Raw genomic sequence first — 25,843 nt, forward strand, 5'->3', positions numbered from 1 at the left:
GATTCTGCAAACAAGTTACACCGTCAGCCTCGAAAAGAATGATATTTCAGAGGGCTACTCCAACTGTATACTTGCGTAATAACGCATACATCTATTGCTATCACCAAACAGTCGGTATCCCAGTGGTAATAAAGAAATGTTGCACATTGCTCGTGGTTGCCACACAACTTACCATGCTTGCGGCGGTCAGCAGTCTCTGTCTGACTGCATGTACGACTAGTTACTGCAGCATAGCGTTGGATATTGCACCTTTCTTTTGAGAGTTCTCTCTTCTATCTAAATCGACAGGTTTTGCACCATCAAGAGAGACAAAAAAGACTGAGGTTGCAGGTTTCATCCTTCCCACCGAGTTCTTCGACAGTATTTTCAAGAATAAACTAGCGAAGAAGCCACGTAATATCACGTACTTGTGATAACGTGCTGCCCCCTTGCGGTTTGGGTGTCAATAAGGGTCCATGAACAAATTGAAATGGACAAGAACATTTTGCTCAGGAGGTCTGGGATCTGCTGCAAATACAAATCTTTGAATGGCAAATATCGATACATGCATAAATATAATATAATATAATATAATATAATATAATATAATATAATATAATATAATATAATATAATATGCTTAGGCCAACTCTTTGTACAATAGGCCTAACTCTTTATAATATAGTACTTATTACATAAATCACTAGATTCCTTTTGAAGTAGGCTACCATGATTGTGTGTTGGCAGCACTAGGCAAGACATATTCACGTCATTAAAATCATTATATGTAGCAGCTACTGGCTGAACATGCTTCTCTGGTTGTCAAAGACTGGGTGCAAGCCAAGGGACGATTGAAATTGTCCATTACAGAGTCGAGTATGCTCAGTGTACTCTTCTCAGCAGTGGTAGTGAGCCTCCAGTTCTGTGCCAACAACCCAGCTTTCCTCACCAGCCTGTCGAGGCGTCAAGCATCTCTCGTCTTAATACTACCTCCCAGCATACGACAGAATAGGAGAGCACACTGGCCATGTCAGACTGGTAGAACATCTGCACGAGTGTGTTAGCAACGCAGATATTGGCTATAACGTGCATCAAGCGTGTATCACCTTTTTCATTCGAAGGGCCACATCAAATTCCTCCAAGGGCCGTACTATGAACACAAGGATATCCTCCTGCACTTTAGGCCTATATCAGTGTTTTTCAACACTAGGGTGGGGAGGGACCCTATGTGGGGTCGCCTGAAATTCAAATGGGTGTGAAAATAGAATACTTTACTTTACCTTTACTTGGGTGAAACACTCAATTGTCCCACGGGACTGGCGTAGTCGGTGCTACAAAGATCGAAATTAATCTTTATGGTCTTATTAGATTAAACAAGCGAGGTCCACTCTGCTACATCTATATCAGTGTTTTTCAACACTAGGGTGGGGAGGGACCCTATGTGGCGTCGCCTGAAATTCAAATGGGTGTGAAAAAAGAATACTTTACTTTACCTTTACTTGGGTGAAACACTCAATTGTCCCACGGGACTGGCGTAGTCGGTGCTACAAAGATCGAAATTAATCTTTATGGTCTTATTAGATTAAACAAGCGAGGTCCACTCTGCTACATCTATATCAGTGTTTTTCAACACTAGGGTGGGGAGGGACCCTATGTGGGGTCGCCTGAAATTCAAATGGGTGTGAAAATAGAATACCGATAAATGTTAATTATTAATGTAACATAATAATTTATATTCTGATTGACACAGCATATACTATTATACCTTCATAATTCTCTAGAATATTAAATAGCTTACAAACTAACTAGATCAGTTGTGATTCTCTTTTTGATTGCAAAAAGAATGTGGGGTCCCAGAAAGTTGGGGAGTCAAAATGGGGTCCCTGTACGAAAAATGTTGGGAACCACTGGCCTATATTGAGGGTGGCCTGCTTAAAAACAGAGCACACATTCTCTAGACCCCCCCGAACTATACCTCAATTGTGTTGCAAATGTAATTTCTAAGATACCTTTAAAAAAATGTGTACTATTTCATGTGAAGCTGCAGAACATCAACATTTTCTCAGACGGCCTCAAGGGCTGCTCTGGCAGGGCTCCCCTGTCAACACAAAAAATGACCCACCTCTGGGCCTCCCCTCTCCGTGGGCCCATGGCAACTGACCCCCTTGGTCCATTTGTAGCGTGATGTATGGAATTTTTACAATCATTATTATGATTTATGATGCATGAATGAATCTTTGATATGACTTTAAACTAAATGGATTTCTATTATGCAAGTAGTGAAGGAAAACCCTTCGGTATGACAATGCAGGTCTTAATGTACAGTACAATACACTTTCATTTTGTCAAGGACACCTCTGGTAACTTTAATATCTGCCTGCCATTTTAACCCGTTGAAGGGTATAGATTTTTCCAGCTAGAATTTCACTCGAAGAAATACTGCTGAGCATATCTGACGTCATGATTTGAAAGCATTTCCTGTAGTTCTAATCAAAACGTGATACTTCTCAACGCGTTATGGGTTTCTAGCGATGAATAAATGAGAATACATAAATGTATGAATTATGTAAACAGTTGACAGTCTTATTTTAAAACAAATGGATTTCACAGTTTCTTTGTGACTATATCCAAACAACATTTAATAGACATTTAAAAGACAAAAAAAAACATTTGTACCTCATGTACATATTTACCTTAACTACTGCTGCTCTATGAACACAAACCAGGATTTCCCCCATCACTTCAGGCCTATATTTAAGGCAGCTACATTTTAGACAGACCCTACCGTCTTTAGGTCTCCTGAAATATACAATGACATAATTGTATTGCAAATGTAATTTCTAAGATTCCTTTGCAAATCATGTCATATTACATGTGAAGCTGCCTAACACTAAAATTATATCAGGGGCCGGATAAAACTGCATCAAAGGCCTGACATAGGTTCCCCACCCCTGCCTTAGAACAACACTGATTCAACCATTTGTTTTCAATATGGTCCAGCTGCGTCTTGTCCAGCTAATACCGCTACGCCCATTCCTCCTTACTAGACCGCCCTCACAGTAACGCCCCTTTGGCTGTTCAAGTTTCTGAAGTCAGACATGCTGCCGAATGACAACACTTGTAAGCGCCGCGAGGGACTTATTAAAACGACTGGATGGATTTCGCTGGATGGATTTCGCTGCAGCGATCACTCAACTGTCGGTAAGATTTCGAATAAAATGCATGAATATACATAACGGTTACTTTACGAGTTGACTTAGTCGGAGTGCGAACAGAAAGTCGGAGGTGTCATATTTGTTCAACCTGGTGTTACACGTAATTTCAATTCTTGACCAGTGCATGGAAAGAAATTGTAAATAAAACCGACTTGATGTAGTAGTGCTAAAAATAAACCTTTATATTTTCTCTTAGTGAACTTCTCAAAATATATGGGCTAATGTAGATACCACTTGGGATGGGTTTATCGTTACCTATTGTTTCTGATGGGGCGTTAATTGGTGTGGCACCCGGAACTCTTACTTCAGGAAGATTGGCAAGGGGTAAGCTGTGTTTTTTTCCTCCGTGTCACAAACTATTTAATGATGTTTCTGTACTTTAATTTCTCTGCTACTTTATTGATCTTTGATGGGAAGATATTCTGTTACGTTTGTGTTGATATTTTCGTTGTAATTTTCGCTCAAAGTATGTACATTAGCGCCATTAATGTCCGCGATCGTTATGAAGTTAACAGGTGCTAACGAGCAGATTGGGAAGTAAATAAATGCTACTGGATCGAGGCCCCTCGTCATCTCTCCTGCCTCTTCAATCATCCAAAGACTGTTTAGTCTGTTATTTTAATGTAATGGTCGGTTCATGTCCGTTGCATTGACTTGACTTGTCATTGGGTCTGATTTTAAATGTGCCATATAGTTCAATGTGGGAGCAGGTTCACACACTAAATAAGACACTAAGATCAAGCACAAGCAGATTTTTTGTTTTATTTTTCTCAGAGCAGAGTAGAGCAGATGTTTCAGGTTGCTGCCATCAGAGAGCAGTGACTTGACCTCAGTGTCTTATTTAGTGTACTCCCACATTGAACTCTACTTTTTGGGTCCACGCACCTACTTATTTCTAAACATCTAGAGTGCAACAATACCCATGCCTCCTAATGTGCCATATAACCTATATCTCGCCTATTGTGTGTGTGTGTGTGTGTGTGTGTGTGTGTGTGTGTGTGTGTGTGTGAGTGTGAGTGAATGTGTTCACGCAGATATAAGAAGTTGGGGTTGGGGTTGATGATCCACATGATGGTGATGGACCAGGACAGCTCTGGACCTCCTGACTGGCAGCTCCATCCTCAACCTCCCTTCCTGTCCTTCACACATGTGCAGGTAAGGCCAATTTTTAAAAACTCACTGCATTGTCTGAGGCAAAAGTAGGAGAAAAGGAGTGAGTGAGTGAGTGAGAACCCGGCCATTACATGTGATGTGACCCTTAAAGGGCGTGTGTGTGTCCTAGAACCAAGACAGTGGCAGTGTGTGTGTCTGTCTGTCTTTGGTTAAGGATATTTTTAAGATACTACCTTGTTGTGTTAACATTATTTTGCTATTTCTGACAGGCAGAGGCTGTCAGAAGGATGGTTAATGTCAGTATCAACATGTTGTGATGGAGGCTTCCACCTGAGCTGAACACAGAAACTTGCACACAGTGGTGAGTAAAACACTGAATCTGTTTTGTTCTGCACTAGACCAATAAGTATTTCATACAGTAATTCCTTTCTGTGCTGTGTTTATTTATTGAAAAAAAATGTGGATAGAGGATAATACAAAACACTGGCACTGTAGTGATCCCTGCACAGGCCAGAAGCTGTGTATCTCTTCAGCCTGGTGTTCTGCATTAAAATGATGGGTGTGATTTTTATGTAGTGTATTCTATGTATCCCTCTCGTGTGTGTGTGTGTGTGTGTGTGTTTGTGTGCATGCGTGCAGATGGAAGCAGTCGTTCCTGTTCAGCATTGATATGCCGGTAATGGGTTTGATGAGCCACAGCGTGGTGATGGGCAATCAGCATCAGGACCAGGGCCGCTCACAAGGAGAACCTCCTGCCCTGCCTTTTCATCCTCAACCTCCAATCTTCCTGCTCTTCACACATGTGCAGGTGAGGACAACCTCTAAAATGCACACTTGACTTGAGGCAAAGGGGGGAGTATAGGCGTGCATGCATGCACGTGCACCAAACTTTAAGACAGTAGCAGTGTGTGGGGGGGGGCATGTGCACAAGCATATGCATGTGCTCATGTCATGTCCTTCTGTAGGTAGATAGGGGTTGGTTGTTTTTGTCTTAATTGTCATTCATAACATTAACATGCCTTTTTTTGACAGGCACAGAGCCAGTTTTCAGAGGGAGGGCTGATGACACCAGCAACTTCGGATCTGAACCTGATCAACCCAGCACCAACTGCTGTGCCGCTCCTCCTCTGCAAACTGCACCACATGGCTCCACCATCTCAAAAAGGCACAGACACTACTCCACTTCCTGCGAAGGATGAGAGAAGAGCCGACCTCCCCACAACGGCACTCACCACCTTCTACAGGGGTGTCATTGAGAGCATCCTGACCAGCAGCCTCTCTGTCTGGCATGGCAGCCGTCAAGCTGAAGACTAGAAGGCAGTACAGAGAGTGGTGAGGACAGCAGAAAAGCTCATAAGATCACCCCTACCTGTTCTCCCTACTACCATCAGGGAAGCGCTAGCCCAGCATGCGGTGCTGCAAAAGCACACTGGGAAACGACTTCTTTCCACAAGCCATCAGACTCCTCAACGCACTGAAGAAAACCACATGAATAACCAAGGACACGGGAGAATATTCCATGAGCACTTCTTTCACCATGCCACTTACACTTTACTCATTGCACCTTGTATACAGCATCTTCACACCACCTGTATGAACTCCTCCTGCCGTGTGTGTGTGTCCACTGTGTTTGTGTATTTATTGTCCATCAGTATGTTAATCTTATTATTGCACACTGTTTGGGTGTCTGTATTTATAGTATGTATCAGTCTATATTTAATGCCAATGCCTTATTTTTAGTTATTAGTTAAATGCACATTGGAGACTGGTCAAACACAATTTCAAACTTTGTGTTAACCCTCTTGTTGACCGTTCACACTTCATAGTGTAAAAGTAAACAGAAATAAATTCACATTTCATTCCTGTCTCGTTCACTTCTTTCAGCAATGTATGTGGCCTACATGCAGGGAAGCTGACAGGGGGGACAAAGGGGTCCGTTGACCTGGGCCCAGTGAGACGAGGGGTCCAGGAATGGGTCCTCATTACATTGTATGTAGTCTATGTATTGAGTGGGGGGCCCTTTCAGATGACTTTGTCCTGGGCAAAGCCAAAGCTGTCAGCGGCCCTGATTATGTATGCACAAACACTGGTTATGATGGTAGGGAAATTTTTTCTCTGTTTTCTGATGGCCTTTGAATTAAGACAGGCCAATCTGGAACCTCTCCTGGATAAAGAGGTAAGCTTCAATGGTGTGGTCACTCCTAAATCATAGACAGACATGGAGTATGGTAGGCCTATGGTAATGAAGAAATCGTTTTCTCCAATAAAACAAACAAATAGCCTATTGCTATTTCAAATACTATTTCATATTTTTTCATTAATATCTGCTCTTTTCAAGCTGGCCACATAACTGTGGTGAGGTGACACTCATTAGGCCTACTTCAAAAAGTCGGGAATGTGTTGCTGATGTACATCGTACAACTTAGTAGCCTATATCATGTCTTACCAAGTGAACAACCTCGCCTAAAAGGGTTTTTTAATTATTATTTGTCGGGGTGTGTTAATATCCTGGAAAGGATAAATCTGTGGTTTAATCATATAGCCTACCCAGTGTTAACAGTGACCTCGATACACACAGCTAGGTGAGGTAATGCCAATATGACAGTATATATTTAGGCAATATATACAGTATTTACTGTCAATGTGTCAACGTTGTGTTGAAATCAAAGCATTTTGGCGACCTGATACGTTATGACAAATCTGTGCATAGCGACACGAGTTCTAAACAGTAGCTACAATGTCAGAGGTACGGGAAGACAAAGCAAAATACATATTGGGATTAGAAAACGTGATTTATCTCACTTTCTTACATAAATTGATGAGAATATTATGTCAGTGGAATGTTCAGTGAAACGTTTCTCTGGAAGATAACAATTTGCACGGGATATCTTTGAAAACATGGAGCCTTCATCCGGAAATGGCATTGACAGTAAATAGAGGAAATGGCCTTGAAAATGACATCATGCAGTATCCCTTCACGATTGGCCAATACGGCAAATGCCGGGAACGCCCATGGGCGTGCTTGCATTAGGGGTGGAACTGTTTTACTGCAGCTGGACCCTTCTCCGTGATTTTGCAACAAGAAAAGAGAACGACATTAGGATCATATCAAATCAAAATATGGTACCATCTTCATGACAATGTTCATCTCCACTGCTGGTTTTTAGATGCTTCATCCACCTCCCCATTTACTGGGGTGCTATTCAAACCATATGAACAGTCATGTGATTTGAAACCCTGAGACAATTTAAAACTCTGCCCACATTGTCGAACTCAATGTTGTGAACTTTTTTGCTGGTGCGTCTGCAGAGCTTGTGGATAGGGGAGTCTCTCCTCACATATGGTGCACTGGTAGGGCTTTTCTCCTCAGTTTGGATATTTGTTCCTTTTACAGTCGTTCCATTGTTGTCTAGGTGATAATCTTCCTGGACGAGACCTTTTGGGTTTTCATGAGGAGACTCACTGGGTGTGGTTTCAATGTGGAGAGATGGTGGAGGTGTTTTCAGGTGGAGAGATGGTGGAGGTGTTTTCATGTGGAGAGATGGTGGAGGTGTTTTCATGAGGTGCAGCAGTGGATTTGGATTTGACGTCACATGTAGAGTCAGTGGATCCGTTTTCACGTGAAGAGTCAGTGGAGGAATGTGGCTTTTCACCTGTGTGCAGTTGTTCATGCCTGATGAGACTTGCCTTTCGGGTAAACGTTTTTCCACATACAACACATACCCAAGGAGGACATTTTCTTTCAGTCCCCTGTTCAGCTGGTTTGTCCCATTGTAGACAGTCCATGTGTCTCATTTGAATGAGTTCTCCGGTGTTGGGCGAAATTTCTGTGCTGACTGAAAGTTTCACCACAGTGTTTGCAAGCATAAGGCTTTTCACCAGTGTGCTGTCTTTTGTGATAAATAAGACTTCGCTTATGACGAACTATTTTCCCACATACATCACATTCCCAAGTTTTGTCTGAATGAGTGTTCTGGTGTTGTCTGAAATTACTGTAATTACTGAAAGTTTTACCACAGTCTTCACAGACAAAAGGCTTCTCATCTGCATGTACTCGTTTGTGATCAATAAGACTTTGCTTACTGCAAAGTATTTTCCCACATAAATCACATTCCCAAGGAGGACCTTTTATTTTGGGCAGATCATATGTCTCATTTGGATGGGCTCTCTGGTGTTTGATAAAATTACCGTGATATCTGAAAGCTTTGTCGCAATGTTTGCAGGCATAAGGCTTTTCACCACCAAAATGCAGTCGGTTGTGAGCAATAAGACTTTGCTTACCGCAAAGTATTTCACCACATACATCACATTCCCAAGTAGGATTTTTTCTGTCATTCCCCTGTTCAGGTGGTTCTCCAGTTTTGGGTGGACCATGTGTCTCATTTGAATGCGCGCGGTGATTGATAAAAGCACTGTAATGTCTGAAAGTCTCCCCGCAGTGTTTGCAGGTATACGGCCTTTCACCAGTGTGAAGTCGTTTATGAATTTTAAGACTCTGCTTATTGCAAAGTATTTTCCCACACACATCACATTCCCAATACCAAGGAGGATGTTTTCTTTCAGTTCCTTGTTCAGGTACATCTGTGTGGACTCTTTTCTGACTGACAGGAGTTTGTGGAGTTGGAAGAGTTTTCCCACACAAATCACGTTCAGTGGACTTAATTACTTTCGTAGGCATTTCATCGGTTTCTGGGTCGTAATCACTGTCATCATCATCATCATAATGATCACGTTGCTCATCGTCGTCGTCGCCCTCTTTGGTTTGCATCTTTTTTCCTTTCGTTGGCATTCCGGTTTCTGGGTCATAATCACTGTCGTCGTCATCATTATCATCATCATCATCATCATCATCATCATCATCACCCTCATCGCTGAAGTCTTCTTCGGTTTGCATCTTTTTTACTTTTATAGTTGTTCCATTTGTCTCCGGGTGATAATCTTCCTGGACGACACCTCGTGCATTTTCATGTGCAGAGTCATTGGGTGTATATTCATGTGGAGAGTTAGTCGAAACGTTTCCAAGTGGAGTGGCAGTGGAGGGCTTTCTTCTGGCGTGCTTTCTTCTTAGGTGTTGAGCTAGCCAGCTAAGATATGAAAATGTCTGACCACATTCTGTACATGTGTGATGTTTGGCGTTAGTAGTTTTAGCCTTGACCCTGTTCCTTCCTCTCTTCTTCCTCTTCTGCTGCCCCTTGGGCTCCTCGATGCTCTCCTCGGCTGCAGACAACAGTTCTCCGTCCTTTGAGCAGATGTTGAATCCTTCATCTGAACGGAAAAGGGAAAACTTCTTTAAAGTAAGATTCTATAATGTCTGGAAATGTGCTTATTTCTCCATCTCCACTTCAGTTTAAGAATTGAGTTTAACATTTCTGGTGCTCTTCCAACCATTTTCTCACTCTAGCCGGCAGCCCAACTTGTGCTAACTTCAAGTTAACACCCGTCATTGAGACAAATGGATGCAGCTAGCAGCTAGCTTTTCCCTTTCGATTCAATGACACATGCTAGCTTGGAAATATGAGTTTTTTAAACAGACTCCGAGAATGGCTACAGTAATGTAGCCTGGTTCTCACGCAGATCCTTGTGCATTTTCGCCCAACTTCATAACAACCATCTGTGTGCGAACCAGGTTAACAATAATAAGGAATGTTTCCTAAATTATTTATATTTTTAACTTTTTTTGATATTTTGTTGTTTTTAATGACATGGACTTAAATAATGGTAAACTCTTCAAGTAGGTTAAGCATGACAGCCATGAGTATTATTACACCTGGTATCTTTTTCATTTCCCCCACATATTGCATGTGTGCACTTACTTTCTGGGCTGTTATCCACGTCATCGCCATCATCATCTTGATAACATTGGTCATCGTCATCATCTCTGATTTCCTCTTCAGTTCGCATCTTAAAAACTCCGTCAGGCCCCAGCATGTCACGGCAGTCTTGTAGCTTCACTGACAGCACACGCAATTTCAGGTCCTTTGGTGATGTTCGTGTACCATCACCAGGAGACAGTGGAACATCATCTGCTGGGTTATTCTTAAGTTGCCGTGGTGATGTCAGTGTACCATCACCTGGAGACAATGGAACATCATCTGCCGGGTCTTCCTCCAGTTCCTGTGCTGATGTCAGCATGACGTCATCAGGAGGATTTGAAATGTTTGCTGGGTCGTCCTCCGAGGTGCAGTACAGGAAGATGTTTGGTGGCATCTCGCATACCTACAATGGCAAAGAGAAGCTGTTATTTGATAAAAGATTTATTTTGCAAAGAAGTTCGACATACACACTACTATACAATGATTCAATTTTAAATCCATCTTTAAAAAGTCCTACCTCAGAACCAATGTTAGTTTCCAGAGAAGGGCGGAGCAGTGTGATCCTGTGTTCCTGTGATGTAACATCCTGGTCCTCCTGTGATGTTCCTGCATCTGAGGAATCAGGCTCTGGCTCACTGGGGCGACAGTCTGACAGGACAGCTGTTGTCTGTAAACATATGTGCGCGCACACGCACACACACACACACACACACACACACACACACACACACACACACACACACACACACACAATTTTGGACAATGTCTGCTATTAATTTGCGTCCTCTTTGGCACGCTTTGCACTTTGGCCAGACAGGAGGCAATGCAGTGACTTCTACTACAATCTACAGTCCAGCCTGTAAACATCCAATACAATTCACAACTTGCCTTGCCCTGCCCTTTGAGTTCATGTAATAAGTTGTTATGGTTTCGATGAGGACATGGTTACTAAACGTGTTAATTAACTCTGTTTTATGAACCAGGTCGTGTTTGCGAAAGACACGGAGATACCCCGTGCTTTTGCGGCCACTCCCAGCGTCTGCTCACTCCACCTACGGCCAAGGTGAAGAACCTTGCCAATGTAAAACCGTACCCGACAACTTCAGTCAACGTTTCATGCATATGTATGAGGCATAGAACCTAGCACTTGAGCAAAGTAAAAGTGGCACATGACTGCCGGGCAGCCTACCAATGTAGTGATGTCATTTCCTCTTCCACACTGACACAGCCGTCCTCTCTGTCCAAATACATCATCATGGTACTTCCTGTGGAGGGCGTCAGAGCAGAAAGAATGTTGGGATATGGCTGGTGTATGTTTGGGTGCAACCTGTACTGTGATACTGTGCGCCACCCAGTGTTAATTTCGTCAACCATGACTATGACTAAAATATTTCGTCAAAGCCCTTTTTTGATTTTCGTCATTTAGACTAAGACTAAGACTAAATTGGGAAGGCAATGACTAAAATATGACTAAGACTAAAATTGATTTTCGTCATTGTGACTAAGACTAAGACTAAATTTTAAAAAGCTGACTAAATTAACACTGATGTTAAATAAAATAGAGAAAAAGAGAGTGTGTGAAAAAGTTTCATTCTGTACAGTGTGATAGTATGTTAAAAAGAGAAGCAGTGTGCGGAGAAGGTTTATTCTGTACAGTCAATGATATATGTATGTTAAAAAGAGAAGCAGTGTGTGGAGAAGTTCTATTATGTACAATGTTGACTAAAATGACAAAAATGACTAAAAATTGATTTTCGTCATTTAGACAAAGACTAACACTAAATTGGGAAGGCAATGACTAAAATATGACTAAGACTAAAATTGATTTTTGTCATTGTGACTAAGACTACGACTAAATCAAATAAAGCTGACAAAATTAACACTGTGCGCCACCAATAACTTCAGTCAGTGAGCCAGCATAGATTTGATTTAGTAGTGCAAGTGATTTTATCCCTTTTAGATATTGTTTGTTAAATTTAACAAAGGTAATTTAATTGTAACTGTCACACTATTTAATTTACATTTAATCACTGAGAGTTTTGTGCATTTCGGCCCGGGCCACTGGCTGCCGTGAGTACAGATGTTAACCACAGGCCAATTGTATTAGTTCATTTTACCCTTCCACACCGATTTATTGTAGTGGTTTACAGTATTCCTGTGTTCCCTGTGTTTAGTGTTACCCTGTAGATGAACAGCTACCCCTCCAACCTCCCTTTTTGTCCTAAGTGTGTTTGCTTCATATAAACCCTCAATTACGTTGTAAGTAACCGTCTCGTTGCTCTTCTTTGGCATCGGCAATTTACTGGTGTTTGAACTTGGCGTTGCACAAACATTTACTTTGTGAATTACAATGGCTACTCTGTTTTAATTACAGCATGTTATAGACTTCATGTATAACATCAAAAGCATAGGCCTATAGCAACTGAAATGTTAGCACCACACTAAAACGCATTGACAAGGTGGTGAAGGAAGGACCCCAATGGATCTGAGTGTGAATGGAGTATGTGGAGAGGATCCATGTAGCAAGCACAGTCTGCCTGATTTTGGCTGAATATCGGCACTGTCGGCTGAGTGTCAGCTCGGCTGGAACACTGGTTACCGTGACTCAGCCAACACTTCATAGAACACTGAAAATAACGGTCACTTCATGCAGTAACAGAGCCAACACTGAGCGGACACTGAAAATAACGGTCACTTCATGCAGTAACAGAGCCAACACTGAGCGGACACAGAAAATAACTGTCAGCATATGGTAATAGGGCCAGTATTGGGCCACGGACAAAGACAGAATTGGGCCAACTGTCAGCAATTGCGAAAAAGAATCGGGCCAACAGTGGGCCAGATAAAATTTGCTATGTGTGAGTCTGTACTGACCGTCTATGCTGCTCCAGCTGTTGCTGCAGTGTCTGCACCTCATCCCTCAGTGCTCTGATCACCTGTTGGGGGAGACGAGATGGGACATTAAGGGTCAGGACTGCTGCTCAAAATAACTCAAAGTCATCGATATGATACAGCAGCCCAACATTCATGAGGTTAACAAACAGGTGTCACCTTGTTTGCCTGAGTGAGTTTGTTGTCCTTCTCCTCAAGCCTCTTCTGGAGATCTTCTACCTGTAGTCTCAGGGTCTGGCACAGCTCAACTTCATCAGCCTTTATCTGCTGCAAATGAACTTCATTCTCCTGTAATGTTGACTTTAAGATTTGCGTATGCCAGTCCGGATCCTGTAAGCAATTTCCTCGTCACAAAAGGGAACATGTTTTTCCATTGCAACTCCAACTGTATACACGTGCGTAATAACGCATAGGTTTCTATTTCAATCACTAAACAGATCAGCAATGACTGGCATAGGCTACTATTCCAGTGATGATATTAATTAAAAAAATATATATGAGAAGTTCTTGTCACAAAACTTACCATGCTTGTAGTGGTCACAGTCTCTCACTGAACAACTGCTTTCTGCAGCATAGTTACGATCCTTGCACTTTTCTTTGGAGTTTTCTCCCTTCTATCTGAATAGAAAGGTTTAGCACCATAAAAACGAATGCTAACCTTCTAGTTAATTTAATACATGAAGACTACGGTCGCTGTTTTCATCCATAAAGTGAGGGACATGTATACATTTTTGAAGCACATTTTTCCAGAATGAACCACTGGCCAATCAGGGAACATTTCTTTAAACCAATGGCAAGGCTACTGAGATTCTTAGCTGTCCTAATTTATGCCTGCTTTTCAAAGTCGTTGTCGTTTCATACATACAGTTTTTATGAGGGACTTTTTATTTTAGATTATTAAAAATGTTAACTATAAGAAGTGTTGAATTGTATTTTATAACCTACTTTATTTTCTTCTTGCTATTTAATACTCTGGGTTGTTTTAGTAATAGAGGCAATATTTTGGCTTCCTTAGGTGGGCAGGGTCCAAAATGGAATCTTCACAAGACACAGCAGCACATTGAAGGTGAGAGTGGTGTTTTAATAAATGTGAATTACACTGCCGCGCTATCAAAAACATAATTCGTAAACCAGATACAGATTAGGACCTGCATGTATTTTATGGAGACCGCAGTGAAAGCCTTCTTGCAACGTTGAGCGTTTAGAGGTGAGAGATTTGTCATTTTAAAGCTACCGACACTTAGCCAAATGCTATCAAGTGCATATTACACAACTGCAACTCTTACATCCACTGCTTCAATAAACTCTCCAAATAGAGCAGAAATACGGTCTTCTTTTACGGCCCCTATTTTTTCCTTTGTATTGCTTTTGCGTTAGCCACTTGTTTGAGGTAGTGACACAAGCCACAATACACTAATCGAGGTTACATTTTTGTCTTGTCTCCTCTAACACAGTGCACGCAACCATGGGGAAACTGAAAAGTTTTTGGCAAAACTACAAAGTCTTGATTGTTATGGGCACAAGTCTCGGGCTCATTCACTGGGGCTGGTACACTGTCAAGTCGAATCCACTGCTGCGAAAAAGCCGAGAGCTCGACTATATTCCTCAACCGGGCATAGTAGCCTTCGTTGCCCCGGAACCTCCTCCTCCGCCGCCGCCTGCCAAGCCCGCAACACCCGACCCAGCACCCGCAGCTGCAGCACCAGAGGCGCCTGCTGCTCAGGAGAAATAAACTTTCTTTTTTGTGTGAATTGCATTGCTAAGGTAAGACCCATACTGAACTTGGTAGTATGTACTGTATGGCCGGGGCAGCTCTGGCCTAGTGGTTTGTCTTTCAATCTGGGGGTTGTAGGATCAAATCCTACCTGACATCTCCATACACCTTCATCAATCATGGCTGTAGTGCAAGGCACCTAATCCCATAATCCCAATCCCAAAATAATATCTCTAGTCACTTTGGATGACACTAGCACTCCTGCACTGTTTCACTGGGGCACCATTTAAACTATCAACCATGAAGAATCCAAGTTGACTGAGAGAAACAACTGGTTATGGGTTGCTGGTGGTGCTATCTTCGACATTTAATCTTTCTTTTCTTTATTTCTCTTTTCCTTCTTTTTCTCCACAATCTTTTAGCTGTGGCCTGTCAGCCATGAAGAATCCGAGTTGGATGAGGAGGAACTGGTTGTGGGTTGCCGGCGGCGCCTTTTTCGGCATCCACTTTGCCACCTGGATCCTGCAGAAGGCGATGAAGAGCTCGGTGAAGAACGAACTGCAGCTGAAGCAGCGGAGTGCAGAAGACTAAGAAGACACGGAGGGCTCTTTCCAATATCCTGACTTCTGTCCTCGACCTTATGGCTTACGACCTTGTGCTTCATGTGACGCACCTCCTTCATGGAGAAAACAATCAAGTTTCTTTTCTGTCAACCTAGCCGCAACTGCTATTGGGGGACTATGAAAATGACCTTTCGATCACAATTTTGCGAGATATTGACTTAAACATCTGTCATCAATGACTTCTTGTGATGTTGTAACGAGGCTGCAAGCACGTGGGGAGGATGGGAGTTGGGATATTGGACATTACTGTTGCAAGTCAATATAGTTCCTTTCATCCTTTCCTGTTGCCTCTGACCTCGCGACAAGATCAATAACTTGGTTTATTCAATGGTTTGCATAAGGCATAATTCACAGGTCATTCCCTCATTCTAAGTTGGTATGTTGAATGGGAGAATGTCCCCAAAATGTTGATCTGTGCCAGTAAACATCAGAGAAACATTATTACTGAGGCAAGGATAAATCACGGGAACAGGAAAGGAGGGTAGGGCAAAGATTGACTTGCACACAAAGATTACAAATAAGCAGAGGACTGCAGAAGAACTTGAAGTAAAAGGAAAATAGAATTTCTCATAATGAGTCCTGTGCAGTCAGACACGGGTTCTCAATACAAAGACATGCAGACATACAGTATATATTATTGCTCCATGAACACACACACTCACCTGCAGAGAGACATGGTGGGAACTCACGTTTTCATTTATACATGGGGCGTAATGTTGTCACCATGCGGTAATGTCAAAGTACTTTATTTTTCCAGGTTTTAATTTATCTTCTATGGTGGCACCATTGTAATATATCAACTTTAAAATATACACTCAAACAGTCAGTTTTGTTGTAAGTATGCCTTCATAACTTAATAAAAAATATTTGTAATCCATTGCATTAGTCTACATGAGAGTTGTGAACAGCAACAATACCGTATGTGTGAGTCTGTGAGGTTAAGTGTCATGTTCTAGTTACCAAACAATTTAATTTTGCATAATGACACCTTAATTTCCCCTGGGATTAGTAAAAGTGCTCTTCCCTACTCTAATGTTAAATTTGCTTTAGATGGTGTCAAGCATGTGTGGTGGTAAACAAGGGAGTTTTACAAAAAAGGTGTATCATCTGGCTAGTCAAGCATGTTAGTGGGACTGAGATGGTTTGGGGATGCATGAATGCTGTCAACTTTGGAAATCTGAATTTCACCTAAAGAAATATGCATGTCAACAACTGAGGCAGATCATAATACTCTCCATAGAAAATCATTCAAATCTCACACCCATCTATTTTATTCAATTCAATTCAATTCAATTCATTCTTTATTCCAGACCCAGAGGGATCCATATCACATTAAAAAGACAAAGCATCACAACACAGTACATATATTAAAAAAACCAACAAACAAAAACCCGGAACAACTGACAAAGAAAAAGAAGGGGGAACAAAAATAAAAAAACACAGATATATCATAATTTTCAAGTCATTGTCCCACATACAAGCATGCTTGCCAGTGATTCCACATGTTTGAGAAGAGTCTCACAGAGCTACATTTAGGGCTGGCCAGGACAGAAGGGAGCAGACTCGAAATGTAAAAGTTCACTGTAAGGCGAGGTTGGAACGCACACCAATTACCTCCCTATTAATCCTTTTTCATTTCGAGACGTCTCGGGCCAATACGGCCCCTTCTCAGGCACACTCTACTGTAGAATCTACTGTACTACAGGATTTTAACCCAGGGTGTAGGCCTACTCACTTTTGTTAGACGTCAAATGTTAATGGCTGTATTTAGATTTTTTGTGAGTGAACAAGAAATTTAAGCGGTTATGTATGTCACTACTAATCATAATGTCGAAGTGAAATTTCTTTAAAGGTACACACTCACACTGACTGTGTAAGATTTTTAGTTGTTTATTTCTAGAATTCATGCTACCCATTCACTAATCACCATCAAATTCTAAGTATTCATTATGACTGGAAAAATTGCACTTTTTATACATGAAAAGGGGAATGTTCTCCATGGTCCGCCAATTTTAATTTCCAGAAATAGCCATTTTTAGCTGCAAAAATGACTGTACTTGGGCCATATTAGAAAATATTAGTTTATGACTTTCATGAAAAGGTCAAATTTGGCAATAGGCAACACAGTTTCAATTAGCAGCATAGTTGCAGTACCTTCTTTGACAATTTCCTGCACAGTGTACCTTTAATGTTGTCCTATGAAAAGCCCTACAAATCTGCAAAAAAAATGTGAGGAATGTACTCACTTCTGTGACATATTGTATGTGTATGACTGGTTAACAGTACTTTTATCACAACACCCTCAAGTAAACCAAAACTGAGCTGAAAATACTGAAACAGTGCATATTAGTATTACCACCTCTATGCTAAACCAACGGTAGGTGTTGAACGCACAAACAAAAGAAGCTGAATAGATAGATGCTAGGTCATGATGTCAACGCTTCAAGTTTCATCTTCACTCTTATACTTCCAGGACTTCCAGGTATCTTGGGTTTTATTGAGTGTCTTTCAGCTAGATGCTAAGTAAGTGTCATTGGTCTATAGTTCCTCACATCCTTTCCTGATGCTTTATTCAATATCTCCCGAAAGTACAAATCAAGTCATGATCTCACTAGCAATCTGGATTTTGAATGTGTGTGTGTGTGTGCGCGTGTGTGCATGTGTGTGTGTGTGTGTGTGTCTGTGTGTGTGTGTTTGTGTGTGTGTGTGTACCCCCCCCCCCCCAAAAAAAAAAAAACCCCTCCTATTTTCCAAATTCAAGAAACGCATCTCTGACCAACCTTCATGTAAATCACCTGGATGATAAATACATTCATTAACTTCTTACTTGCCTATTGTTACTAACAATGTATGGAAAGGTCATAATATCATATATTCAAGATTTTATGCAAAGAGTCCCTTCTGTCTGCTGCCCCCCCTGCAGTACTGTACCTCCACGACACCCCCTCCAGGAGTCCCGACCCACAGTGTGTATTCCAATATGCACACTCCTGTCCTCCACTTGTGCTTGTGGCCTCACTCTGCCTCCTGGCCCCACCTCCGTGAAGGAAAATATAACGTTTCCCAGCTGTCAGCCTAGCCACAACAACTTTTGGGGGACTTTTTTTCATTCACCATCCCAATTGCAAATGAGAAAATGACATTAGAATTGTGCTTTTGCAAGATATTGAATTCATTTTCTGTCGTCAGTGACATCATCATGAGGTCACAAGCAGGCAAGTGAGCAAGGGAGGACGTAAGTCCGCATATTAGGATTCACCCACAGTTTGGGAACCACTTGATTACTGTAACCATCATTTCATCGGCGGGGAAGGAGGAGACTCTTCCTCCACCCTGAACAGCAGGTGTCCCCTGAAGGTGGTGTAGTGGTACTGGTTGTCAAAGGCCCACATGTTTGGGGGCATGAACACGTCCACCACATCTCCCTTCTCCAGCAGCAGGCTGACCCCATTGGAGGCGTTGTTGTGGTGGGAGCCCTGGGTGGGTGGAGCAGATGTGCGTCACATTATTAATATTAAAATATAATTAATAATAATAACAACAATAATAATTAAAAAAAACAATATTTTCGTTTTATATATTTTTATATAGCACCTTTCAAAACACCCAGGGTTGCTTAACAACAACAGGTATGTGTGTTGGTGTGTACGTACTGTATGTACTGTATGTAGGTGTGTGTGCCTGTGGAAATTAAGGCCTCTAAGAAAAGGTATGTTTTCAGGTGCGTTTGGAATGTGATTGGGTAGTTTATTCCAAAGTAATGGAGCAGCTACATGGAAGGTGGTGTTAGTGCAATTGGCTGTCAAAGGCCCACATATTTGGAGCCATGAAGAACACGTCCACCAAGCAATCACCTGGATGAAAATAGACAGGTAAAACCAGGTCATTTGGATGTGCCACTGGATTGTATGTGGCGTGGGGGGGTGGATACCTGGGTAGAGTAGACAGACACCACGTCTTGCCTGTTCCTCCTCAGTGTGCCCAGTGAACTGTAACCACCAGCGGAGTGGAGGACGAAGCTGAACTCGTATAATCCCCTCACAGGCGCTGTGAAGAAGCCTGGGGATACACACACACACACACAGAGTCACAGTCACATACACATGTAGGTGAACTTGTCTGTGCTCAGTCCGAAAAGGTTATAAAATATGAAAACAGATCATTCCTTCCACACCACAGAGGCCAGATGGGCTGCTGTCCGCTTTGCAACTTGGACATAAAACTCAAGTCGAGTATGCTTTTCTGTGCGAGCTTTAACATGCTGTGAATGAAGTCCCATTGAAAAAAACAGCACAAGTCTTTGCATGTGTAGGCCTACACTTTTGTGCAAGCATTGCAAATGTAGTGTACAGGGGCCTTTACTAAGAAGCTGGTTCAGGAGTAAACCAGGTCAAGTTAAGAGGTAAATCACCTAATAGAAGAGCCTGGAGATCCCAGGGGGTGCAGAAAGAGCCAAATAAGGCTAGTCAAGCATGCATGGGTCTATTTTGATTATAGTGTAGGTAAAAATTCGTAGGGGATTTGAGGTATGAGGTGTGTGCTGTCATGTTCTGTTGCTGCCGTTGTTTGTTTTTTGTTGGGTTTTTTTGTTTTTTTTTTGAATGTCATATGTAGGCTATATATTTGTGTTGTTGAAACAAAAGAAAAAGGAAAAAGAACTTTAATGACAAAAAAGAAGGATTCCAGGCTCTTCTATTAGATAATTTATCTCTTAACTTAACCTGGTTTACTCCTGAACCAGCTCCTTAGAATACCCCTCTAATAGAAGGTCACCTCACCTGTGTCGGCGTTGTATCCATTGCCAACATTGCAGAAGACTTGTTTGAAGACGAGTGTTGTTCCCGTGTTGAAAGGCCCGGTGTGTCCAGTCCCTGTGGTCTCCAGTGAGAGAGAAAAGGCCACACTGCCCTCTGTAGATACATTTCGTGGAAAATGTTTATTAGCATAACATTAATAATAATAATAATCATCATCATCATCATACTCATCATCATCATCCTCATTATCATCATAGCATTAGTCTTTGACTTGCCAACGTGGCTTTCTACGAGTTATGACTGCTTTTTTTGTCTCTGCACCAGGCCTTTTTTTCATAGTTAGTAGGACTCACTCATATTAACTGCCATCAGTATAATTGCTAGTAGCGTAATAATAATAATAATGGTGATGAAATGGATGGAACTCAATGCAAAAGCGTTGATTCTGATGCCTTTGCGGGCATCTTGAAAGTTACCCACCTTGAAAGTCAGTCACCAAAAGTTAACAATTAGTTCATGTGGCCCTAATAATAGAAAATAGCACACACAATGTGAAAATACTGTATGTTCACCCATTCAAAAGTTCACCCATTCAAAAACCTACGACAGACACACAAACTTGTTACAGCCTGATAGCCAGCCCTGCTCCTTCTGTGGGCGAAGAAGAAGAAGAAGAAGAAGAAGAAGAAGAAGAAGAAGAAGAAGAAGAAGAAGAAGAAGAAGAAGAAGAAGAAGAAGAGCAACAAGACAACAAGAGCAACAACAACAACAACAACAACAACAACAACAACAACAACAACAACAACAACAACAACAACAACAACAACAACAACAACAAGAAACAACAAGAAGAACAACAACAAGAAGAACAACAACAAGAGCAACAGGAACAAGAAAATGAAGAAGAAGATGGTGATATTATGATGGTGATGAAAGCTCCTCCCCTGCCTGAAGAAGAAGACGATGATGATGATGATGATGATGAAAGGTGCTCACCCTGCTTGAAGAAGAAGCGGACGAGGAAGAAGAAGAAGAAGAGATTATGAAGAATAAGAGGAAGATGATGACGATGCTGAAGAAACTGAAAGCTGCTCACCCTGTTGGTCCTTCCTCATCTGCTCCAGCTGGCTCTCGCTGTTCTTGACTCTGTCCATCAGGGCGGCGATCTGGCTCTTTGCATTCCGGAGCTCTGCCTTCTGTTCGCCTAGCAACACGCTCATCTCCCTCAGGGCAGCGTGGACGTCCGAGGAGGAGTGGGAGTCGGTAGTAGCACCGGTGTCGGTCCCCCCACTTTCTGCCGACACCACTGCACTAAAGAAGCAGCACCACAACAAAGGCAGCGATAGCAGCAGTAGAAGCACGTTCTGCCTTGGTGCTGCTTTCAAAGTCCCCATACTTTAACGAACACAATTTACGGTGCACTGAATTAATGGATGTGTCTGCTTACCCAGTTGTTCTCTGTGTGTCTACAAGATAAGATGAGCATTTACTGTCTCTACAGGAGAGAAATTATTTGTGGTAAAAATACTACCTACTATACGGTACCTCAAGTGCTCAAGTCAACTAGGCTACTCCTCTACTCTTCTGTACTAGGCCTACATTCTGCTGGCCACTCTCTTTTAACATCCTATCTCGGTCCTCTGCTTAATGTTTAACCTGATGATTCAAACACCTCTTTGTTCTGACTGACCCTTGGCTTAGGGTTGCACAATCCCAGGGATTTTCAAAGTGGGAAAGTGCAAATATTGCACATTTTGATGGATAATCAGCAAGGAAATACTGAACTTCTTGCTCTGTAAAATCCATGTTTGGTCTGTCTGTGACTTCATTTGTAAATTAGATCAACAGTGTGAAATGAGCAAAATGTGAAAGTGCTACCTCACTCTCAGCATAGGAAGGTAACCAGTTTGAAAATTCTAGATCCAGATTTTCTGGAACTTTTCCACCTCTTTGCAACCCAACACTTAACACATTAGTGTCTGACAACAACCAGGCTCAAGTTGTAGATTGGGAGTAGCTAGTAGTGGAAGCTGGTGGTCTTTCACAAGGGGAGTCATTCAGGGTGGCAAAGTGTGACTGATTCACCAGGGCCCCATGTACTGTATATACTGTCTTATGAAATATGGCTGGGGGGTCCATTGGAGCTGATTGTACATAGGGCCGATTCCAAACATTTGCTGCTACAGCCCTGAAACGAGGGCATTGCAGGACAATTAGACAGAGGAGAAGTAGACATACCGGTACAGTATGGTCACTACATATTAGTGGTGTCAACAATAATCGATTCGACAAATATGCAATGCAATTCGGGGCATGGACAATTCAATTCAATGCGGCAAATTCCAGAATCAATGCGGCACATTTTTAAAGTTTCAATTACTTCCGTGGATATTTCAGTAGCAAATGAATGTTAAATTAAATAAAAGCACTTCAAATCATTGAAAACTGCAAGAGTGGTAGAGAAAACAGCCAATAAAATGTTGCTCAGTATCTGACTACTTGTATTGCCTCATCATGACTGATGAAACATTTGCTTTGCTTGCAGTAGAAATGTAATGCATTGCAATGGATTGTAGAATTGAATCGAATCGAAACCTCCCAAATCGTAATCGAATTGAATCGTGAGGGCAGTGCCAATGCACACCACTACTACATATCAACTAAAACTAGACCTACGGTATGTCTGACCTACAGTTTTACAGTAATTAAAATATTTTTAAATATCGAGGATACAGTACATTTTCAGGACCTCCACTTGCATTACCACCAGAGTTGGAGAAATGCAAGGCTTCACATACACAAAAAACAAGCACACCATTTAGTATACATATTGTCAATGATTTTATTATTGAAGCCCTCCCACAAAAAAATATTTTTCAGTTGAAAATATTACATTATTATTCTGTACTGTAGGTCTAGTTAGTTCTACTTAAAATTAGAGATGCACCGGATCCTGATTTTTAGGATCCTGCCAGATACCGGATCCACTGCTTAATCCGGAACCGGATACCGAATCCTACGAAAGGGTTGAAACACATAGCCTACTCGCACATGTGGGCCCTTTTTGTCATGTTGGCTCAAACTTTTTTGACTGAAAAGCCTCGGCTACCGGATCCTGGATCCTGGAACCGGAACCGGATCCGGATCCCGTGAAAAAACCCTATTATCCTGCCGGATCCGGGACCGGATCTTGGATCCTGTGCATCTCTACTTAAAATTACAAGGACTGGCAGTCAAAAGACATTGGCAGAAGTTTGTATTTGCCTGCCATGGGCGGCGTTCAGGGCTAGACTGATCCTCTGATATATAGGCCATTTTTCCGTTTGGCCGGCAGTCCTTAGGGGCTAATGTGTTTTTTATTTGTTTTTATTCTAAGGGTTTTCCCCCCCTTAGACACTGGTCCACAAATGGATGGCTCATTGGTGGACCTTAAACATAGTGCAGTATACACATTTATTCTTTAAAGTGCTGGACAATCATTTAGTCAAAAATGGATGGAAGATGTCAACAGATGTGTCGTATTGCTGTTCTTAACTGGCCTTTTTAAATTAAGTGCTATTGTTCTTCTTAAAGGGACACTGTGCAGGAAATGGTCAAAAAAGGTACTGCAACTATGCTGCTCATTGAAACTGGGCTGCCTATTGCCAAATTTGATCTTTACATGAAAGTTTACTAAGTAATAAACAAATATTTTCTAGGATAGTCCAAGTACAGTCATTTTTGCAGCTAAAATGGCTATTTTTGGAAATTCAAAATGGCGGACCATGGAGAAGATCCCCCTTTTCATGTATTAAAAGAGCACTTTTTCCGGGCATAATGAATACTTAGAATTTGATGCTGGTGGTAAGTATTCATGAAAAAGGTAACATTAGTGAATGGGCAGCATGAATTCTGGAAATAAACAACTAAAAATCTCACACAGTGTCCCTTTAAGAGGTGTTCAATTGCATCATTATTATAGTGCCGTTGCTGTGGTGCGAGCTTAACACACTTATTGTCATTAACTGGGCTTAGCATTAATCCAAAATGGGTCGTTGCAAATGTAATAGCTCTACAACAGTATATACATGGATTCTCTCTTGTTTCCTTCATTTAGCATTAAAAGTAAAATGGTAATAGGTCAGTAAACAGGACATACTGTATAAAAATAATTTTCAATCAAAGGTGAAATTCTGACCAATTTCAAAACTGAATTGTATCGCTCACGCTATCTTTTACTTGTCTGTGCCCTACATTGTGTGAACAAACTATCCACTCAGTTCGCTGGCCAGGATCCCGCTAAGGAGCGAAAAAAAACCCTTCAGTCTTCTCGTACTGACATGTCAAAGGTAGCAAGAGCAATAACAACAGTATGTTGAAATTGGTCAGAATTTCCCCTTAAACTGTGTGATCAAAAATTACAAAATGCCAACATGGACAATTTGTACTGTTCCTCCAAATAGCTGGGCCCTCTATGAATCATGAAATCAAAAATGGCAACAAAAAAAAACATACATTTGTAAGTAGTACACAGTTAAGTCAGGTTCGGGATTTAAATTAATTAAAATGTTTTTACATGATAGATTATATCTATTTCATACCCTTCATACATACATTTAGCGTACCAGTATATGGTGTAAAAATAAAATATTGATAAATATGGCTGTAAACTGGCTCCGAATCTCTTCAGTGCGTTCCCTTGTATATACTCTTCATCAGCGGAGCAGGTAAAGTGCAGTTGTCACTATGGCCAGCAGGAGGCAGTGTAGACCATGGGCAGGCTTCACATTCGTTCCTCCACTCCCTGTTGGATATACAGAATTTTGCAATGAAGCTCTTGCTTTGTAGCTTATCATGCCAATATGGACCACGGTACATTAGAGAATAAAGTTTTAAAAAATAACTTTACAAAAGGGCGTTTTTTGTCCAGTAGGGTAAAGGGGCAGGTGGTTTAGCACCACCTCGTCCCTATCTGTGCACACCTATGACTAGAGTACATTCATACAAATACACAAAAACTAACAAAAATACACAAAAACTCCCTCTCTCTCTTGTTCTCTATGACACAGACACAGACACAGATCTACTGTACACTCTCTACGCACCACACCACACCACACCACAACACAACACAACACACCACACCACACCACAACACACCCCAACACAACACAACACAACACAACACAACACAACACAACACAGCACAGCACAGCACAGCACAGCACAGCACAGCACAGCACAGCACAACACACACACACACACACACATTCTCTCTTACCCGTGGTAGCTGTCCCAGTAGCAGCAGTAGTAGTGGCAGCAGTGCTGGCATCCGCATTCCCATCCACATTGGCAGTAGTGGTAGTAGTAGTAGTAGTGGTGGTGGTGGCCTGGGTGCTAGGGGTGGCGCGTCCCCCGGTCAGGCCCAGGCTTAGGGTGTCCAGATCGGACTGGTACTGGCGGCTGATCCAGTCCTTGACGACGGCGTTGTCAGAGTAGGTGGCCAGGTCATTCACGTTGGTGCTGCCCAGTAGACTGCTCACGTCTGACACGCTCAGGGTCTGGTAGACAAGACAAACAGACAGACAGACAGACAGACAGACAGACAGGCACACGCGCACGCACGCACGCACGCACGCACGCACGCACACGCGCACACACGCGCGCACACACGCACACGCGCACACACGCGCGCACACACGCGCGCGCGCACACACACGCGCACATACACACACACGCGCACACACACACACACGCGC

General features: G+C 42.0%; 3 protein-coding genes and 1 long non-coding RNA gene across 5 annotated transcripts in view; 1 reads left to right on the forward strand and 3 right to left on the reverse strand.

Annotated features, from left to right (window-relative positions):
- Positions 1-7,380: 7,380 nt before the first annotated feature.
- On the reverse strand, positions 7,381-13,730 carry LOC134458472 (zinc finger protein 599-like). Its single transcript, XM_063210838.1, has 7 exons — positions 13,535-13,730; positions 13,171-13,341; positions 12,994-13,055; positions 11,309-11,384; positions 10,637-10,786; positions 10,120-10,522; positions 7,381-9,571 (listed from the first exon to the last, which is right to left on the reverse strand). Exons 1-7 carry the CDS (start codon positions 13,535-13,537, stop codon positions 8,061-8,063), a joined length of 2,376 nt encoding a protein of 791 aa, XP_063066908.1. The 5' UTR covers positions 13,538-13,730; the 3' UTR covers positions 7,381-8,060.
- A 1,003-nt stretch (positions 13,731-14,733) lies between these two features.
- On the forward strand, positions 14,734-16,225 carry LOC134458537 (uncharacterized). Its single transcript, XR_010036593.1, has 2 exons — positions 14,734-14,775; positions 15,148-16,225. It is a non-coding gene; the product is annotated as an uncharacterized LOC134458537 (long non-coding RNA).
- Positions 16,226-18,432: 2,207 nt separating this feature from the next.
- On the reverse strand, positions 18,433-21,808 carry LOC134458592 (cerebellin-1-like). Its single transcript, XM_063211047.1, has 4 exons — positions 21,202-21,808; positions 20,127-20,258; positions 19,280-19,407; positions 18,433-18,824 (listed from the first exon to the last, which is right to left on the reverse strand). The coding sequence occupies exons 1-4, from the start codon at positions 21,497-21,499 to the stop codon at positions 18,642-18,644; spliced, it is 741 nt and encodes a 246-aa protein (XP_063067117.1). The 5' UTR covers positions 21,500-21,808; the 3' UTR covers positions 18,433-18,641.
- Positions 21,809-24,099: 2,291 nt separating this feature from the next.
- Positions 24,100-25,843, reverse strand: part of LOC134449623 (uncharacterized) — a 93,384-nt gene continuing 91,640 nt past the window's right edge. For both annotated transcript variants that reach the window (XM_063199656.1, XM_063199666.1), the window contains 2 exons: positions 25,366-25,645; positions 24,100-24,888 (listed from right to left, as the gene is read on the reverse strand). In XM_063199656.1, coding sequence (XP_063055726.1) covers positions 24,800-24,888; positions 25,366-25,645 — 369 coding nt within the window. In that variant the 3' untranslated portion in view covers positions 24,100-24,799. The remainder of the gene's footprint in view (positions 24,889-25,365; positions 25,646-25,843) is intronic.

The sequence above is a fragment of the Engraulis encrasicolus genome, chromosome 1 (assembly GCF_034702125.1).
Source record: "Engraulis encrasicolus isolate BLACKSEA-1 chromosome 1, IST_EnEncr_1.0, whole genome shotgun sequence".
NCBI lineage: Eukaryota > Metazoa > Chordata > Actinopteri > Clupeiformes > Engraulidae > Engraulis > Engraulis encrasicolus.

Coding starts and splice junctions, on each gene's coding strand:
- LOC134458592 (XM_063211047.1), bottom strand. CDS start 21,499: ATGGGGACTTTGAAAGCAGCACCAAGGCAGAACGTGCTTCTACTGCTG. Junction 20,259..21,201: donor GATGAGGAAGGACCAACAGG/GTGAGCAGCTTT, acceptor ATGTATCTACAG/AGGGCAGTGTGGCCTTTTCT. Junction 19,408..20,126: donor TGGATACAACGCCGACACAG/GTGAGGTGACCT, acceptor GTGTATCCCCAG/GCTTCTTCACAGCGCCTGTG.
- LOC134458472 (XM_063210838.1), bottom strand. Junction 13,056..13,170: donor AACTCACTCAGGCAAACAAG/GTGACACCTGTT, acceptor CTCCCCCAACAG/GTGATCAGAGCACTGAGGGA. Junction 11,385..12,993: donor CAGCTGGAGCAGCATAGACG/GTCAGTACAGAC, acceptor CGCCCTCCACAG/GAAGTACCATGATGATGTAT.